Source organism: Trematomus bernacchii, unplaced genomic scaffold (genome assembly GCF_902827165.1).
Source record: "Trematomus bernacchii unplaced genomic scaffold, fTreBer1.1, whole genome shotgun sequence".
Lineage (NCBI taxonomy): Eukaryota > Metazoa > Chordata > Actinopteri > Perciformes > Nototheniidae > Trematomus > Trematomus bernacchii.
In genome coordinates this window covers 7,234,863-7,255,602 of record NW_022987593.1, presented here as the reverse complement: position 1 = coordinate 7,255,602, position 20,740 = coordinate 7,234,863, and the positions used below count along the sequence as shown (strand labels likewise).

Here is a 20,740-nt window from a genome sequence, read left to right as displayed (position 1 = left end):
CAATAGGCTTCGTGTTTGTAAGAAAACGATTACTTTCAACACCTGTCCCCCTTTTTATAACTTTAAAATTGAAAAACAAATATATACAAATACAGTAAATTCACAAATTCATGCTCAACTAGAACAGCTTTCGGTGAGCACAGTCCTCTGCCAAGTCCAATATCCCATAAAGAGCTCTTCCGATGCTCCCATTTCCAGAGTTAGGAATTCTGTCCTTCATGAGCCTTAACTCGTAATGTAGGCCCAACAAGGAGGCGTGTGGCGCAGTGGACTAGTGCGTTGGTGTTTGGATCAAGGGAGCACAGGTTCAAACCCCACTGCAGTCAGCATGTCGTTGTGTCCCTGGGCAAGACACTTCACCCCAAATTGCTCCTGTGGGGATTGTCCACAGTATGGAGGATGTAAGTCGCTTTGGATAAAAGCGTCTAACAAGTAACATGTCATGTAATGTAACATGGACTCAGAGATTGCTCACAGCGTAAATACAACACGTAGATATTTGTTACAGAGTTGTTGTTTCGACTTAAGGATGAGTTCTTGGTAATGTTTTCTAGCTGCCAAAACTCCTTTTACAGATTACTCTGGCACCAAACGATTGCAGCACTAATGTCTTATCTCACAATGTTCAGACATTATTAATGTATCCACCCTGTGATTCAGATCTGCTCCAAATGTAATGACTTCATCCCTGGCCCATGCTACACCCCTTTTCAACAAGTTTTATGACAACCCGGCCAGTAGTTTCTCCATAATCATGCAGACAGACAAACAGACTTACCAAAAGGAAAACAAAACCTATTTCCAGGAGGTAAAGATATATTCACAAATACATAGACAAAACATAGACAAGACAAAACATAGATGTGTCTACAGGGGTATTAGGGGTGATAACAATCTCATCTTCCTTTTTAGGCATTACTTAATTAAAAACATTTGTGTTGCATTAACAGAGGAGACTGATTGTCAAACTCTGTTAAGCGTAATACAAGTTTCTAAGAGGAGTTATATGAGGACGTTTTTGGACAACGCTTCTGTCAGGCCTGTGTGAGTGTGAATAAGTCGTCTAATGACTGTGAAGTCACCTTGACCCTCCGGACTGTCTCTTTTCCTCCCACACACTCCTCTGAACACGACTTTGCCAGATAGGTGTTAAATCAAATGACAGACCTGACCCAAGTTTTTATTTAGAAACAAATCTGAGCTCTCCCCTGCTCTGCTCAATTGGACTTCAAGTATTTTAATATATGCAGTAATCTTGACACACCTAATAATTTGTTTTTAGCTTTGTGTGTTCTGTAAGGATTATACTTGTGTTTGCGTTCATGGTGGATGAGTGATACAATTGAAATGTTCTTACGGGTGTATGTGTGCTTCACAGGCCAGGAGTATAACTTCCTCAAGATGGAGCCAGGGGAGGTCAACTCTCTCGGGGAGCCATATGATTTTGATAGCATCATGCACTACGCCAGGAACACCTTCTCACGGTAACTAGCGGCACAGTCTGTTCTCATGACCTGTGTTGAATTTAGAGTTCATATACACACGCTGAAAAACAAAGCAGACTTCAAACCTGAAAAACCTTTCTTTTGTGAAACGTTGATCTTGATTTTTTGAATGTTTTTTTATGTTGATGTTGTTTAGTGGAGCTGATAGTTAGAACTACCCTTGACCAACTTTCATCACTCAGGGCAAGTAAAGGCATGTTAAAAGTGAATAAAGAAAGACTGCAACTATTTATTACCCTGGCCACATGGTAAACAAATACCAACAAACATATGTCCAATTCAAGCAGCTGTAATTATAGTTATAAAATAGTTTTTCCATTTCTTTTTACTTTTGACCCATTAAACTAACCAATATCTTCTTGTGACCACATGTCATTAGTTTTTATGTCTTCTGGCTACGACCAGCTCAAATAAACATTTTGCCAATGTAAAAACAATATGGAAGGGGTTGCCTGTAGTGATAACATATTACCATATTAACTTAAAAGTTGATGATATAGATACAGATATATATTCAAAATACCTGTTTTCGAAGAATAATAAATAATATGAAAGGGACTTGAAGAGCTGCAAAAATCCAGGAATTCACAAAACAGGCAAAACACAAAAAAGGTCCTCATAAACACATTTGTTCTGCTATCATATCATCCTAATCAGAATCGGAATCTGAATACCTTTATTCGTCCCGCAGAGGGGACATTTGCATTTGTTACAGCAAGAAAAGAGCTAACTAAGAAGCATGCATAAAAAAGAAATAAATGAAAGATACAAACATAAAAATAAATTACACAATTTACAAAATACACATCTGTAATAATGTCATGACAAACTAGACTTTTCCTGAAACACTTAGTCGGTGGTCATGACTCTTGGTTTAGACCCCACTGTGTTGTTTTCTCTCAAACATCTGGAATCAGCCAGTTATTTGTCAGTATGATTGATCACAGGTTTACTTTCCATGTGAGGATGCTTTTAGTCGCTGCAATGTCCACTCCTTAAACCTCTTCAATTCCCCCACTCTGCTCCACATCACAACACAAAACAAGATAGTGATAGGATGATTAGTATTTGCTCTGAAATCATAAATTATGATGTTTTGAAGAAATATGAATGTGTGTTGAAATCTCTCGTTTCCTTCCTAAAGGGGGATGTTCCTGGACACCATCCTTCCGTCCAGAGATGAAAACGGGGTCCGGCCTGCTATTGGCCAGCGCACAAGGCTCAGTAAAGGAGACATTGCACAGGCAAGGAAGCTGTATAGATGTCCAGGTACTGATATATATATATATATATTTACTATGAGACAGTGTGGTGGGTGTGTGTGTCTGTGATCCAGCCAGAGAAATAAGGATGACCTCTGTTTATCTGCTAGTATCTTTAGTGTGAAAAATGTGCCCGCCCTTTCGTTCTCCAAGGCACAGAGGCGAAGTTAAGTAATTTGTTTTTCCATGTGACGCTATCTCCCTTTTTTCGGGTCTCCCACACATCATAAACAGTCTTTGTGTGCTGTTCGGGGGTCCCTCAGGTCCCTGCTGCGCGGTACTTACGTGATCTGGAGCCACTCTCAAGCTGAGCTGTTTGGTAATGTTGCGAAAATGTGTGATCGCAAATGTGCTGCCATCGCTTTTTGGCCCACGCAAACATCCCCAGGACAGGTTCAAGCTTCAGGTCATCATGTGCACACTTTGTCCTCTATCTTAGAAAAACAGATTGAGTAATATTTGTCACCATTCTGGTCTGTTACATTCACCAAAGCCCCTTTTTTTATAATGATGTTTTTGATCTTGATGTTGTTCTGGGAAAATACAATTTATATGAAAATATGCACGTGTGGCATTTATTTTTGGGTGTTAATATGAATAATCCCACATATATTGCGAAATATGTTACTACATTTGATAAACAAGCGAGAACAAGACTGAATTTGAGTGTCCCAGCTGGAAATATACAACTTCAACCTTATAAGGTCATATTTTAGTGATACCATATTCACTGACAGATGAACAGAGCCCCAGGGCATTGTGGGGGAAAACAGCATGCATGATGGGATAGGAGTGGCACATTTGGCTAACCTCCTTTTTGAGAGGGAGTGACAGCATTAGTCTCGGTAAGAAAATAAAAAAATGAAGACAGCAATATTGTGTGAGAAGTTTCCATAACATTCCAATCCAGCTGCAAATCATTTTATGTTGTTTTCTTTTGTGTGATTAAAATAAAGTCAGTCACTTAAAATTAAGTAAAATTACTTTATTCTGATCCACAGTGATGAGGCTTAATGACTGTGGTTAGACCTCACGTTTGCACTGATACACACAGGAATACAAACACTCATGCTGCTGTCTCCAAAATGGAACAAGCCAAACACAACATCAAACACAAGTTTGTTTTGGAGGGCAATTGTAATTCCTTTACGGTTTTCCTAATCAGGAAAACCCCCTCTAAAGGTTTCCATATGGACAGATCAGATATTAAAGAATGAAGCTGTTGTTTTGACAAAATAGTCTGTTGTAAATTTATTTTGGTAAATTGGCAGTTAACGATTAAGAATAATAATAGACATGAGAGCCATGTGTTCTTTAGTGATGTACCAATCACAAGCATCGGTACACAGATGAAAGGATTATGCACAACAGCAGGACTCACCACAAAAATGTAACTCTCTGTGTGTGTGTGTGTGTGTGTGTGTGTGTGTGTGTGTGTGTGTGTGTGTGTGTGTGTGTGTGTGTGTGTGTGTGTGTGTGTGTGTGTGTGTGTGTGTGTGTGTGTGTGTGTGTGTGTGTGTGTGTGTGTGTGTGTGTGTGTGTGTGTGTGTGTGTGTGTGTGTGTGTGTGTGTGTGTGTGTGTGTGTGTGTGTGTGTGTGTGTGTGTGTGTGTGTGTGTGTGTGTGTGTGTGTGTGTGTGTGTGTGTGTGTTGCAGCATGCGGAGAGACACTCCAAGAGTCAACGGGCAACTTCTCGTCCCCTGGTTACCCCAACGGATACCCATCATACACACACTGCGTCTGGAGAATATCTGTTACACCAGGAGAAAAGGTGCACATACACACACACAAACTCATGGGCACACATACGGACACACACACACACACAAAGTGACACACACAGAGTGACACACACAGAGTAGCAGTGAATTTGCATGCACTGACAGTAAGAGCCTGCTGATGACGATATATTGATTATGTCCTCACACACTACAGGTGCCTCCCTCATCGCCATCTCTCTTCATCTGGTCTCAGGTGCAAACATCTGTATTAAATATGTTAAATATTTACTTTTGCTCCTCCAGATTGTCCTTAACTTTACCACCATGGATCTGTATAAGAGCAGTCTGTGTTGGTACGACTACATTGAGGTCCGGGATGGATACTGGAGGAAAGCTCCGCTGCTCGGTAAGACCAGGGGACCGTCAGCCAGAGGGGCGCCGGCTACTCTTTAGTAAACTGGCTGTTCTTGTTGGCACGTTCCTTCTTTAGCTCATTAATTCTGCTGAAATCACCTCAGATGAACAAGGTTACTTCCACACTGACATGTGTGGAAGAAAATCCATTATTTTTGCGAACCTAGCTTCCACACTTCTATGGTGTTTTTAACCCTAAATCAGAAAATGTTTCAAACGCTGATAATACTGGCGCTGCTTTTTAGTTTGATACTCCAGGATTGAGCTTTAGACACGGTTTGATTCCAGATTGTGTCCTTAGTCACAACAAATCCTTCCTTGATCGAATAACCCTTTTCCAGAATAAAACAAACCAGCTTAACTACCGTTGGTTAAAGTCCAACATTGATAACAAATTACAAACATTGCTGACCGTTTAATTATTATTTTGTACCACAACATACTTGCTGTGACTGTAAACCCATGTCCAGACAGACAGTAGCACCGTACTCTATATAAATGTTTCATATTTATGTTGTTATCATGTTTTTCTCATCACTTTTCATAGGCTGTATTTAATAAAAAAAACATTGGACAACCGAGTTATGTTTCATACAGGGTTTGTTTTTACATGTGTGTTTTTAACAGGCAGGTTTTGCGGGGATAAAGTTCCTGAAGTCTTGATCTCCACTGACAGCAGGATGTGGATTGAGTTTCGCAGCAGCAGCAACTGGGTGGGAAAAGGCTTCGCTGCCATCTATGAAGGTATCGCTTCTTCCATAGAAAACCAATATTCACATAAATAAATAAATATGTATAAACACACAGATTGTAAACCCACAGCACAAAATGAAAGAAAGACTGGTTTCAAATTAGATGTTTGGCTTTAAGAAGTCTTCTTGCATTATTTATACATTCACGTGTTTCAGGTGTTGTTGGTCAGTGCAGTTTATGCTAATTTGTCCCATCTGTCCGTCTGTCTTTCTGTGTCTTTGTCCCTCTGTGCAGCGATCTGTGGAGGGGAAATCACCAAGGACTCAGGACAGATTCAGTCTCCTAACTATCCTGATGACTACAGACCGTCCAAAGAGTGTGTGTGGAGGATCACTGTGTCCGAGGGATACAACGTCGGGCTCAGCTTCCAGGCCTTTGAGGTGAGTCACTCCGTATGTGTGTGTGTTTTTCTTCCTTCCCCTTTGTGTGTGTGCTCAGGAATGTCTGGGTCAGATTTCACGCTCGTATAGCTGCTAGGAAGTTAATAATGTTAGTCCTGCATGTGTTTGTGTGTGTATGTGTGTGTATGTTAGGATTAGTGTTGCGCTGTAAAAATGTCAGTATTAATTGACTCAATATGTCCCCATCCTCACTTCACTCTTGTAAGGTCAGAGTTCAACGTAACACAGAAGCAAAGATCAACCTCATTTCAAATCGCTTTAGTCTCAGACACTTCTCTCGGGTTTAACGACACAAATAATGTCTTGTAAAAAGATTGAATTTGAACTTGTAGTTTTCGCTTAAATATTTGATAGTGACAGGATGGATGTTGATATTCACAGTGTTTTTTGCATCTACAACGTGCATGAATGGTTTTGTAGATCGAGAGGCACGACAGCTGTGCCTACGACTACCTGGAGGTCCGAGACGGCCCTCTGGAGACGAGCCCTCTGATTGGTCGATTCTGTGGCTACGACAAACCTGAGGATGTGCGCTCCACCTCACACACACTGTGGATGAAGTTTGTCTCAGACGGGACGGTGAACAAGGCCGGCTTTGCTGCTAACTTTTTCAAAGGTGTGTGTGTCAGCTGATTATGTTTTCTCAAATATATTCTAACACAAAGCCTTTTTGATGCGTGTGGAAATAAATGTGCGCTGACGTGTCTGACGTGTTTTTCAGAGGAGGATGAGTGTGCCAAGCCAGACAATGGTGGATGTGAACAGAGGTGTGTAAACACTCTCGGCAGCTTCAAGTGTGCCTGCGACCCGGGCTACGAACTAGCTCCTGACAAGAAGAGCTGTGAAGGTAACCGTGTGTGTGTGTGTGAGAGACAGAAAGAGATTAATTCATGTTTGTATGTGCATTCCTTTGGCTGTTGCTATTTTCTTCTGTAGGATATGAGTCTACCTCATAAAAAAAAAAAACATCCCAACGGCCTCCATCAACAGGAAAAAACATCTTTCTGACACAAAGCCACATGTCTCTCAGCTCCAATGCCAAACATTCTGTGAATGTCCTTTAATTCCATGAAGTTGATTGGTTCCCATAATCTCCCACATATTGAAACAACTGACCAGACCACTTCTGACGCAGAGAGAATACGCTATGCGTTTGAAATATCCAAATTGTGGTTTTGCTCCATTCTTTGAAGAGCAGTAGTTACTCCCGATCCCCAGTGAAATAGTGTGTGGGAAAATCCTGAAGAAGGTGGATAACATTTAATTAAAAAGCAAAGAGAGGATTCTAGCTGCAGACTGAATCAGTCATTCAGAACTAAAAGAAGCATGGCGTTGAAATTGTAGGAAAAAAACGGACTCTTGACCAGAGCCACCACCTACTGCTAATATACGAGGCTGTTAAGCACGGGAATCCCAATAGGTTGTTCTGTGAAATGCTGTCTTTGTGGCTTGTCTGAATTGTCTGTGTGTTTCCAGCGGCGTGCGGTGGTCTCCTCTCTAAGCTGAACGGCACCATCAGCACTCCTGGTTGGCCTAAAGAATATCCGCCCAACAAGAACTGTGTGTGGCAGGTGGTCGCTCCCACTCAGTACCGCATCTCCATGCAGTTTGAGGCCTTTGAGTTGGAGGGAAATGAGGTGAGTGTTTGTGTGTGTTGTCTTTTAATGGGCAAAGTAGCCATCTTGTTGATGTGTGTTACAAGGGCCTTGTTTGTGTGTTTAGGTGTGTAAATACGACTACGTAGAGGTGCGCAGCGGCCTTTCACCGGACTCGAAGCTGCACGGTAAATACTGCGGCACCGAGGTTCCTGAAGTCATCACCTCGCAATATAACAACATGAGGATTGAATTCAAATCTGACAACACCGTCTCCAAGAAAGGTTTCAAGGCTCACTTCTTCTCAGGTAAGACACTTGTGTTACACCTGTGTGTGTGTTCGTGTCTCAGTGGGTGGGAAGAGCACTTTTTTTTGTTTGGATAGTGCAAATGAAGATTTATAATAAATCAAATATGATAGCTCACCGGGTGCTTTGCTAACCCCCTAACCCTCACATTAATATTGGATGAACATGCAACCCCCCCCAAAACACATTTTAAATGTAAATTGAAAACTTTTTGTTAATTCTTTGTGATTTATTTGATTGTGTTATTATTTGTACCTATGATATCGATTTTTTTGTTGAAAGCAATGACATTATAGAATGCAACTATCATTGTTTTTTTATCATTGGTGCCTTTCATTTTCAGTTCAATGCTTAATTTTTCCAAAGCAAAAAGGTTGAAATGCTGAGTACATTTCATATCTTCTTATTCATTGCAGTATTATCCTTAGCTTATTTAACAATGTCATCACATAAGGCATATGTTACTCATTGTGCATCCCATGTGACTCCATTGTGGTTAAATGCTTAAGTTTAGACAAGTAAAACACTGAGTTAGATCACCGTCATGCGGTTAAACATCAAAAACAGTGAAAGCTGGTGGAAGATGGAATACAAACCAAAATCTTCAGCCCTGATTCCTTTGTCTCCCTCCACTGAGTGTTTGTTTGTTTGTATGTCGACGTACAGTATGTCATGTTTTTTTAGTATTTGTGATAGGTAATATCCATATGTTTGCACACCCCTATGTTTTTTTGTCTGTGTCGTGCTGTGTCTCCGCTCCTCCACACTCCCACCCTGCCCTCTCTCCCTCAGACAGGCTGGCTCTGTGTCGTATGATTGTGTTTGAGTCATGCAAGGACATAAAGCGCCGCCGCTCTCCCCCCCGCGGCCTTATCAACAAGCTGGCAACCTCATCAAAGGTCAGAGGTAACATGACCTCACAATCGGACTCTCTGATTGGCTCTCGTCTACCATAGACGACAGGGAATGGAGTGATCCCGTTTTATCGTGGATCATCGTTTCACTCCATTGTCCTCCAGAGGGAAACATGTGCTTTGTCCAAATTCCATACTACAGATTAGTTTTACTGATAGTATTTATACAACACAATAATAACATTTAAGGAATTTCAGCAGATGAATAAATCATTATACAAATGTATATGGGCCAAATAAAGGTTCAGTGCAAGCTAAAATTAGAAACTAAAATTAAATTGTTATTGAGGCTGTGTTTTTTAAATATGAATAATTTTGTCTTCTGTTGTGACCTCACGCAAAGAGTTGAATACAGTTCATTCAGTATTATATTTTTCTCGAACAGTTCCCCTTATTATTGGCGTTAGGCACACACAGATAAATGTGTACCAATTTGTAGTAAAAGAAAATAATAAATGTACTAAAGGAAATCGATCAAGCTACACTACAGCCTTTTTCAAATTTCTAAATCTCCCAAATGTATAAAAGATATTACTTTTTATTGTCTGGCATGTTACAGAAATGTCACAACTTTCCACTTTTTGTTTTAGTTGGAAATTAAATTGAATTGAGTTAATTTAATTTGAATGTTTTAGAGCTGTGAGAGAGTCCTTCTTTCTGTTGCGTAATAGGACAAAATGGTCTATGAGCACCACAATTGAAAATCAAATTAACATAGTAGGTATGTACAATTGTTTTATTGTTACTTTGGAAACATGCACTGTACACTCTGGAAACCCACAAAGATTTAGTGCGTAGTTATGGAATTTGGACACAGCTATGATTCCCCAGTACAAAACCTCAACAAATATTCCCCACTCGCCGCTCCTGGGATGAATTTGTTGGATGTTAACATTAGATAATAACAATTATAGGAAGTTGTCCTGAAGCAAAGATCCACATTTCTCTTTTATTACTCTAACATTTACAGTGAGTAAAAGGGAAAAGTTGAAACTGCTCCAACAGGCAACTTCAATTTAACATTTCCGTCTTCGTCAGAAGAACTAAAGCTGTCAACTGGATGAGCTCGTCAAAGTTAAACTCCCTGCAGAACACCTGGAAGTTAAAGCACTCAGTGGTGCGTGGCTTCACAGAGGATTTACTACGATAAAGTGTGTGCGTGTGTGTGTGTGTGTGTGTGTGTGTGTTTGATAAAAGCTGCTGTGTGAGTGGCTCTTCTATTGTCAGAAGCTGTTAGTTGGCAAAGATCCATCAGCTTTAGGGAGGTCCCGTTGGCCTCCCACACATCTATTCTATGTGAGTTTGGACGTGTGTGTGTGTGTGTGTGTGTGTGTGTGCATGTGTGTGCATGTGTGTGCATGTGGACATTGTGTACTTGACCTGAGCAAGATACAATGAACACTGGAGCATCTACAGCAAAGCTTCTTAGCCTCTGTTAGGGTGAGAATGAGCCCACAATAACACTGTAATACCACATCAGACACACACACAAACACACACACACACGCACACGCACACGCACACTCACAGAAGAGTAGGATTTAGTAGTTTCATTAAAAGCAGATCTAGTTTGATTCACAAGCTCTTGAGTTGAGGTGAGACTCGGCGTCTGTGTCTAATCTCACATCTCTTTATGGGAATCTGTCTCTGTCTCCATCACACACACACTCTGCTCGGTCTCACACACTCTCCCTTCCTCATGCTCTGTCATCCTGTGCGGTCATCTGAAAATTCCCACCTCTCTGTCTCTGTCTCCGACACCGAGCGAGTCCTCCCTGTGATCCTCCAGCGCTCAGCTTCACTAGAAAGGGCTTTGTCATCACGCAGTCACAGTGACGAGAAGCCATGTGGTGAGAAGAAGCCACACATTAAAGGATGAGGGAGAGGAAATGAGCAAGAAGCCGTAAAACATAAACACCCTCAGTTGGTTTCTTTCAGTTTTTGTTTTAAGGCTACAAATATTTAAACATTTTAACCTCTTAACGAGCAGCTGCCTGCCACTTATTATAAACTCATACTGTGCCGCCAAACATCGTTCAAGTTTACAGACAGCTTTATTCCCAGTTCCTGTGGAGATGAAACCTCTAAAGATACAAAATATGTCAAGCTGTATTTGGGGGAAATGTTTATAAAAACATATGACATGACATCTGGAAATGGTTGGAAATGACATCTGGAAATAATAAATTAGGTCTTTATGTTTGAATATTATATTATAATATTACTTATGTTATTATTTTACTCACTGTAAGCATAAAGCTTTAAGAGGCTGATCCATAATATGGATAATACTGTCAGGGATATGTTTTAAATTACATTAAAGCTACTAACAACGATAAAGTAAATATAATGCTTCAGCAAGAAACTGGTTAGCCTAGCTTAGCACAAAGACTTACAACAGGAAAACAGGAAAACAGGAAAACAGGGCCGTCCCCAAACGGAGGACCCGGGTTCGAATCCGTCTCTGGAGCATTTGCCACATGTCGTCCCCACTGTCTCCCCGTTCAGCCCTATCTCTACAATAAAGGCACTGGTTTCCCCCCGCAAAAAGCATCTGAAAAGCTCTGTAATTAAAACATATTTCTTGTTTAATCCATGCAATTACTGCAGCATAAAACAAAATCCCAGAAAGATTTAATTTGCCTTGCTGTACCAACTTAACTGTATCAACAACATAGAAAATACCACTTAATAAGGATTTTAATAAGCGGAAAAGGCGAGAATATTTAATAATTCAATTCTAGTTGATTTTATGTAACAGAACCGTTCCATAAACAACAGTTAGGACTCATTGAACTTTCAAGAAAACTAGTTTTTCTTGTTTATATGCAAATGTATGGAGCAAACTGCCCCAATACCAACTCAATTTATTCATGGGATCTACATTTAGGCGTCACCATGACAACTTAATGTCCCACATTTCCTACCATGTTCCGTGGTAGCGAACAACACAGATCACAGAGAAGTAGGTCTGCAGCATCTTTCCAAATGTATGGAACGAGGCTCTCAAGATGACCAACGAAGGAGACGTGTCGACAGAAGCTCTCGTCACATTTTTACAGCAGTCAGCTGAGTTAACATCAGATTGAACAGAGGCGGTCAGCCCAGGAGAGAACAGCTGATGTGAAAACAGCTGTTACGGTCAGAGACGTTTCCGAGCCAAGGCGTGAGTCTGACCACAGAGCAGCCATGAGCATGAACGCCAGGAGCAGCAGGAAGACCGTTTTACAGGCCAACAGAAACACATTACTCACACTAACTAGCCCCCTTTGTGTTTGTAGGTGTTTCTATAACTCTAACTTTCTGTTACTGCTTTTTGTCATTATTTTTAGGGCCGCCCCCTATCAGTTCATTAATTGGTCGTTTTGGTCTTAGTCAACTTAAGATTTCTGTAGTCCATTATTATATTTTTACGGTTTCATTCATGAAGGAAAAAACTTCAGATTTTAACTTCCTTTCCTCTAACCTTTCTTTGGGAATCTTAAACAAAGCCACCGACACATAGTAGTAGTCTACAGGATCGGCTTCCACACAGCGGGTTGTGTTAAAGAGTCGATGTGTCAGTCCTGATTGTGTTTTTTTTAAAACATAATCCAACAAAAGAATAAACAGTTGAACGCTTACGACATTGAAGTAGCGCTTGATTAGTGCAGTAAGCAATAAGTGAGTCAGCTGGGCATGCTAACATTTGCTGTCAAAGGTACGGTTTCAACCATTCCCATTTTCCTCTCTGTTCTGGGAATAACATTTATTTGGAGAAAAGCTTGACAGGCTTGCAGTGCCAAAAGTGTTTCGGGGAGGGGTTTACATGTAGCATACTGTCAACCCATCTCTTCTGGCTTTCACTCTCCTAACGCCCTGTAATAAATGTTTTAATTGACAGGTCAGTACCTGCAGGCTCACAGTTGTTGTTGGTGATCATGTTCGCCTAGTATGATTGCTGAATATGTACTGTATGTTCATGTTTCTCACTATTTGCCATGTTCTCTTTTACATTTTCATTGACCTTACTTCCCTAGTTTGATTTGATTGTCCTTCTTGAAAAATCACTCTTTGTTTCTTCACATCTGCCTTTTCAATGCTATCTTTTCACTCCTTTACTTATCATCTTTTTTTCCAAAACTCTCTTCCCCTTCCTCAAGGTCTCATCTTTCCGCTCCTCTCCCCTGCTTGACCTCTTGCTTCCCTCCACACCTTCTTTTTTCTTTTTCTTTCTGTTTCCACATGATTGATGTGTTGCATGTGTGTCTCTCACAGACAAAGATGAGTGCAGCAAGGACAACGGCGGCTGCCAGCACGAGTGCATCAACACGGTGGGCTCGTACGTTTGTCAGTGTCGCCACGGCTTTGTACTGCATGAGAACAAACATGACTGTAAGGAAGGTGGGTTTCACGTGCACTCACATCAGCACACACACTGGCATAAAAGCATGGGAGTGCACATGCACGTGCCGCCACATTCACACAAGCATGTGCCCCTTCACAAGAACAGTCTGCGTCCGGCTTACAGCCCGTACTCTGTTTATCCTCATCAGAGTCCTCATGACAGCAGACTGGACCTTTCCATTTGAGGACTGTTTTCTTTACATGCTTTCAGCTCCAGATCTGAAGGTTTGAGGCTTAAGATGTGGAGATGTTCTACTTGTAGTTATAAATATGACAACTGAAATAGTGAGAATGGGATGACTTTGACTTGAGGTGTGTAAAACTTGACAGGCTTGAAACTTGAAAGAATCCTTGAGAAACACCAATTAATAATAAAAAGACAGTGTCAGGCAGGTTTAGCATCAGATGTTAAGTAATTGATCACTCTTAATTCTATTATTGTTTAATATTAAAACTGCAAAATGATCTAAAATATTTGTATCTTTACTTTGAATTTTCTATTGATGACTTGTGACTGGCTCTGAAAGACTCAAGTTTAACTTTTCATTGAAATACATCAAAATGTTTTCAGTGAATTTGTTACTTTACGTGGACTTGCCCAAGACATCAGACATTACTCTATTTAATTATAGATCATTTATAACATTATAATACAGCATTTGTTTGGTGACAAGGTATTGGTCTGTGGTCAGGGGTACGGATTGACATGAGACTTGATAATGATAATAAAAATGTATTAAATTATAAAGTTCTTGTGTAGGTATTAAGAGATGCTTAACTTAATTTGCCTCATAAGACTTACAGTATAGTCACTGCAGCTGTGTCTGCTGTGATGTGTGTTTTTGTGTGAGGAACACACACACACACACACACACACACACACACACACACACACACACACACACACACACACACACACACACACACACACACACACACACACACACACACACACACACACACACACACACACACACACACACACACACACACACACACACACAAAAGAGGGAAAAAGGTTTAACTTTGACATTATTTATTAAACACATTTACCACAGTCCCCTGTGCACACACATACACACAACTGTTGAATTGACATATTATACTCAACTCTTTGAAGTTGAACTTTTGAACATGTACACACACACCACATCAACACACACACCTCTCTAAAGGCTCCCTGTGCTGCTCATAAAAACACTCGTGTTTCAAACATCTGGGAGCTTGAAAGCTTCACATGTAGCGCTGTGTGTGTGTGTGTGTGTGTGTGTGTGTGTGTGTGTGTGTGTGTGTGTGTGTGTGTGTGTGTGTGTGTGTGTGTGTGTGTGTGTGTGTGTGTGTGTGTGTGTGTGTGTGTGTGTGTGTGTGTGTGTGTGTGTGTGTGTGGTGTGTGTGTGTGTGTGTGTGTGTGTGTGTGTGTGTGTGTGTGTGTGTGTGTGTGTGTGTGTGTGTGTGTGTGTGTGTGTGTGTGTGTGTGTGTGTGTGTGCGCGTGTGGTTATGTACTTCCACACAGTATGAGCGTGTGGAAGTATAAACATGGGGAAAAATGTACATTTGGTTAGTGTGACATGTACTGTTAACATATTGGATAAATGCAAACATCACTAAAAGGTTATAATGGTCTCCTGCCAGAAGTGTGTGACACTGAGACACCAGCAGTGGAAAACTTAAACTTATCTTTGTAGATAGACATCTGTAAAACTAGAAACTGTTGTGTTATTTACTTTATTACATGGTTCTATTATGATGCGTTGGAAGCTATAACATTTCCTGTTGCAGACAATAAGTGAAACTGAAGAGATAGTCGGTTATGTCACCTAACAGAAATACAGAGTCTAAATCTGCATAATGTTTTTAGTTAGATTACTTCAAGGTGTGAGGGTTTCTGTAATAATAGTGTGTATGGAATATGACGTCTGTATTTAATATTATGTTTGACTCTCCTTTACATTTACACATTGTTATGTTGATTCATCCATCTCATTCTGTACATGGGTCCAGTTTTTCTGACTCTTAATAAAGACTGTCGCTCTGGAATACATCCTGTTGTCTTTTGCATGCCTCCTGTCTCCTATCCCCCCCCCCCCCCATTAAGCCATTCGTTTTTTAAGTAGGGTTTTCCTAGAAAACATGTATGGACTAACACAAAAGGAATCCCTCAAAATCACCACTTATACCCCACTATGTGGTGATGTCTGTTTTCTGCAGAGAGCCTGTTCTCCGCCTGTATTTTCTCTTTTATTCTCATTCTGCTGTTGGAGTATCTCTGGGCGTAAACCTCGATTAAAAAAAGTAGCGACCAGCTGCCAGAACATAACATCCAGAGGAGGTGCCGATGTAACATGGCAAGAAGACGAAGCTCAATTCAAAACCAGAGGGAATCTTCTGGTTGGCTTTTACCCTATTGGGCACCCTAAGCCTCGTCCCTGGAGGAAGGACCGAGGACAAATACTACTCTTTCTGCCTTTAATTACTATGACACACTGATGCCATGTTTGGCAAGTCACAACACATTAGGATTAGAAGCGCTAATTAAATAGGCTAGTAGTACATCAATACAAATTAACTACAGGGTAACTGTTTTCTTTCTGGGATCCTTATCGCCATTTTTACTCAGACTCTGTAGGACTTGAGACTTTCTCTGAAAAACTGGCGAGTGACTTGGACTTGCCGGAAAGATTCAGCACAAATAGAACGAACCATTGACTGAGAAACAGTTAATGTAACTTTATAATATGTATGTAATTTACTAATTTGGTCAAAGCTGAGAGTTCAGCTCAGTCCCAAAGGTGTTTTTATTTCTTTCTTTGCAAAAGGTTATTTGTTGCATTGGAGGGACAGTGTAGATGAATGCAGTTGTTTTGGGTTAAGATGAAGCTGCCTGTAAAGGCCATAGCATGTGATTCATATCATTTTCATACTAACGAAAACATCCAGTGATCGCTCGTACAACATATGGAAGCATCTGAATTCTTAATGTTTCTTCATATCTATCTGTCTTCCTTCTATTTGTCACTCATTTCTGAACTCATCCAAAATGGACCCTGAATCTGAAAAGGATTTGATTGAAATGGTGAATCTTGTAACTGTGGCCAGAAACTGCAAGAAACTGAATTCAACGCTCAATAATTCATGTTCCAATCCTACACATCTTGTGCTTTTAAGATCCATTAACCGATCATCCTATCACCAAGGGCTTAGATTTGAAATAACAGTGTTTACAATGAGTTCTCTGTTTTGTAGGAATGGTTAATGTAAATAAATAAGCACATAAATACAATTTTCTATGCTTTTATGCTATTCAATTATTTAAATTCCAAGGTTCGGTCACATCAAGAACATTAACAGTAATTTCACCTTTAAATATTGTATGTAATGAATGATTTCTACGACTAAAAGAGATTTTTTACGAGGTCTCCATCCTTGCACAGTACAGTAGGCTCAGTGTAGCAGTGTTTGTTTAAAGCATGCGTGCGTGCTTCCATGTGAAATTCACACTGAGCTTGTCATCAGGATGTGTTTCTTTGAAATCTTTTCTCTCTCGTTTGGTTCTCTCGTTTCTCCTCTTCCTGTTCCCTTTCCATTTCCTTTGACCTTTTCCTGTGCAGCCATGATTTTAACTTCCTCTTTATGTGTGTGCTTGCGTGTGTTTGTGGATGTGCGTGTTCAGCTGAGTGTGAGCATAAGATCCACAGCCCCAGCGGGACCCTGAGCAGCCCAAACTGGCCGGACAAGTACCCCAGCCGTAAGGAGTGCACCTGGGACATCACCGCCACACCCGGACACCGAGTCAAGATCGTGAGTGATCTGAAATCAAGCGGATTGTGAAGATTCTTTAACCCCTTTTCCTTTAGCATTACTGGCCCTCTTCCCTTCCTCATAAATAAGCATTATTCTGTCTGTGGGGTCATATCTCATGTTAAACCCGCAGGCTGCCCTCCCCCCTTCTCTCGCTATGATCTCGCTTTCCCATGTTCCACTTATGAAACCCAAATGAGAACGGGGGGAGAAAGTGTACGTTTGTATATTCGGGCTAACTGCAAGCGTGTGCTCATGCGTTAGAAAGAGGCCTTGGGCCGTGGCCATCTGTGTCCTTGTGGCTTTCTGCGTGTGTGTTTGTGCGTGCATTTAGCCTGCATGTACACACACACACATGCATGTAAGCGTGTATGATCACCACAAATAGTAATTTTTTACTTTGAGTTGCAGCGGATGTAATTATTTGAGAATATACCAACATATAGTGTGTCATGTGCATGATGGCTGCACTGAGGACTTCCAAGTGTGATTGTAATTTGTAGGAAGAGAGACAGAAAGATAAAGAGGAGAACATTATGTGAGAGAAGGAATGGTATTTCTCCTGACTCAGGTGATTTCCAGAAGATACTTAACACCTTTTGCAAAAGTTGATTGAGTGTATCGAGACACAAACCATCAAACAGGCCTTTGAGCATCAGACAAAATGTGGTCTAATTTTGTGATACACTTTTACGCTTCATACCATCACGAACACTGTAGATAAACAGCTGGAATGCTGGCTGCATTATTCACACACTTACCTGCATATCCTGTAGCTAGAGCATCATAAAGTACATGAGGGGGGAGACCAGGGTCATTTATGTCCCACACTGACATGTCCTCCTCTGTAACACTTATACTGTAAGTACATTAAAAGGAGCAGTGACAAAAAGCTTTTTACTTTCAAAGCAGAAATTCAGCAATGACGGTTCCCATGTGTTTAAAGTCAGCTGCTGACCTTACTTTGTAGTCTGCTCCTACATGGGCTTAATTTGATCTTGCCAATATGTAATAATAATGTAAAAGAATGCATGCAAGCAAAGCTTATTGGGACCATACAAATATGTGCAGTTAACGACGCAGCATCAACGACTGTTTTTGATAATGATTTATATTTCCGATTCCTTGATTAAATATATGGTCTACTCTACAATATATCAGAAAATAGCAGCCGCATGCTGATGTTGCTGCATGCATGCTATAAAAAACAGTCATCAACCGTCATTTAGAGTTTATCTCTTATCTATGCTTGCATAACTGAAAATTATCAAAAAAGCACATTAAGTACTTTTTGGCACCTGATTTAAATGTGTGATTTTACGCACTATTACACACATATGAAATGTGTTGTTGTGTGTGTGTTGAGATTAATAGTGGTGCTCTGTATGAGCGGGATATATTTAAAACCAGAAATCCGAGTGTAGACTTGAAATGAAGGTCATTCAGTTATTCACACACACACACACACACACACTAAACTCTCTTGGGAGAAGTAAACAAATCCACAAACCAGTATCTCACCGAGCTACAGTCAGAAACATCTGGAAGCCATCACAACCCCTCAATCAAACACTTCCCCTCTCGGTAACGACATCCGCACATCAGCCCACCTTCGCTCTCCTCCCTCTTTCCGCCTGGCCGGTAAAATCAGTGCGGTACGGTGTTTGTGGTGGCGTCATGGAGCACGGTTCAGAAGACAATCAGAGAGGTGTGTGTGTATGTGTGTGTGTGTGTGGGAGTGTGGGAGAGACGCCTGCAAGGTGTTATGACTCAGCTCACGGTGACTTGATTAGATTAGTAGTCGTGACACTGTGTACATGCATGTCAGTGTGTAAGCAACGTGTAGGCAAAGAAGCAGGCGTTCTTGTTCTGCAGATTTATATCAAAGAATATAAAATGCTAATATTTTAATTCTGGTTGAAAGAGCTTTACAGATGCGTAACATTGACGTAAGATTATTTCGTAGTGTTCCCTGCATCTCTACGAAATGTGTCTCATTTAGGAACTGTTAAGTTCTTTCTTCAACAATATTGCTGTCTTTTGACCACGATAGGCAGCTGTTTTCACATGTAAAGCTCCTACAAACCAACTAGCTGGTTATGATCATGGAGCACTAAAAAAGCTAAAAGGTCAGATCATTCTCTCAGGGTTTGGTGGAGACCAGAAGAGCGCTAAAATCAAAAACACCGTGGTTTCTTACCACGCAGATTGTTTCAGTTCCACCTGTTATAGGTTTGAGGGATCTGTGTATCATCTTAACCCAACAGAGGTTGATGGAGTTATGTGTGTTTTTAAAGCATTGAAAATCACAAAACTTGCCTTCCCAGAAACGGTGTCCCTTTTTATTCTGACTGTACCAGGGGCCTAGCCTTCAAAAAGGGTTTCATTCAAACTATTTTCTAATACAGAAATAGTGATTGGTACTCTTCTTCTCTTTCAACACCTTCTTGCCTCTCACTCAGTGCTCTCTCCTCTCTGCTTCCTTTCCAGGCCTTCAATGAGTTTGAGATCGAGCAGCATCAGGAGTGTGCTTATGACCATCTGGAGGCCTTTGATGGGGACACTGACACGGCAGCCATCTTGGGTCGATTGTGTGGCAGCAAGATCCCGGAGCAGCTGGTCTCCACTGGAAACAAGATGTACCTCCGCTTCATTTCTGACGCCTCGGTGCAAAGAAAGGGCTTCCAAGCTACACACTCCACAGGTGTGTGTGTGTGTGTGTCTGTGTGGAAGAACGGACAAGCGCTTATATGTGTTAGTGATAAAATAACACTTATGTTAGATTTTGTGTCTGTAAAGAGCATCACTGACAGTCACCAGACTGACTTGTAAAGTTTGAATAGTTTTTTCAAGAGCAATCACTCCCCCCAGTGGTTCACAACAGCACATGCATGATGAAAATCATTTGTGAAATCTGACTAGAGTTTATTGAGTCTTTAGGAAAACACAAAATGTAACAAATGCCAGATTTTTCAGATTAAAATGTCCCTCTTTCCTGACCCTCTGTCTCTGCAGAGTGTGGAGGTCGTCTGAAGGCAGAAGCTCGTCAGAAGAACCTCTACTCTCACTCCCAGTTTGGAGACAATAATTATCAGGGGCACACTGACTGTGAGTGGCTGCTGACGGCCGAGCAGGGCTACGGCATCGAGCTGAGCTTCATCACGTTTGAGGTAGAAGAGGAAGCTGACTGTGGTTACGACTACATCGAGCTGTACAACGGGTACGACGCCAACTCACATCGACTCGGTCGCTTCTGCGGCTCAGGGGTAAGATTTTTGTTCTTATTAAAGGCACATTTTTCACCATTTGATTGACTTTTACACCAAAACGAACAACAAATACATTCCAATAAAAATAATTGCTCATACATTTAAAAGGCAGCCATTCGATATTTCCAAATAAAAAATTCCAAATCATAACTTTTATTAAGATTACGTTTTTTGTTTTAACTTTAATAATTCAATTTTCCTGTAGAGATGATTGTGTCGTTTAATAATCACTGAATTTCTAAATTTGTCAAAGGAAAAAAAGCAATTGGTACAGAGATTCATGTGTGTTGTTGACACCTGTATAACCAGTATCATTAATACAATACCTAGTCTTTGTCACCTCACATCAACATTTTGAGCTAAAACTGCTGAACAAAGGTTTCCTATTTAGGAAAAAATCTGATTTATTTACT

At 40.8% G+C, this 20,740-nt stretch overlaps 1 protein-coding gene across 1 annotated transcript in view; it reads left to right on the top strand.

Moving 5' to 3' along the window:
• Nucleotides 1–20,740, top strand: part of tll1 (tolloid-like 1) — a 53,951-nt gene that overhangs the window by 30,312 nt on the left and 2,899 nt on the right. Inside the window, exons 9-22 of the mRNA XM_034129245.1 lie at nt 1,379–1,484; nt 2,650–2,774; nt 4,423–4,538; nt 4,792–4,894; nt 5,530–5,646; nt 5,890–6,035; nt 6,477–6,672; nt 6,778–6,903; nt 7,533–7,693; nt 7,779–7,959; nt 13,131–13,256; nt 16,931–17,058; nt 19,549–19,762; nt 20,074–20,324. Of these exons, the coding sequence (XP_033985136.1) occupies nt 1,379–1,484; nt 2,650–2,774; nt 4,423–4,538; nt 4,792–4,894; nt 5,530–5,646; nt 5,890–6,035; nt 6,477–6,672; nt 6,778–6,903; nt 7,533–7,693; nt 7,779–7,959; nt 13,131–13,256; nt 16,931–17,058; nt 19,549–19,762; nt 20,074–20,324 (2,096 nt within the window). The remainder of the gene's footprint in view (nt 1–1,378; nt 1,485–2,649; nt 2,775–4,422; nt 4,539–4,791; nt 4,895–5,529; nt 5,647–5,889; nt 6,036–6,476; nt 6,673–6,777; nt 6,904–7,532; nt 7,694–7,778; nt 7,960–13,130; nt 13,257–16,930; nt 17,059–19,548; nt 19,763–20,073; nt 20,325–20,740) is intronic.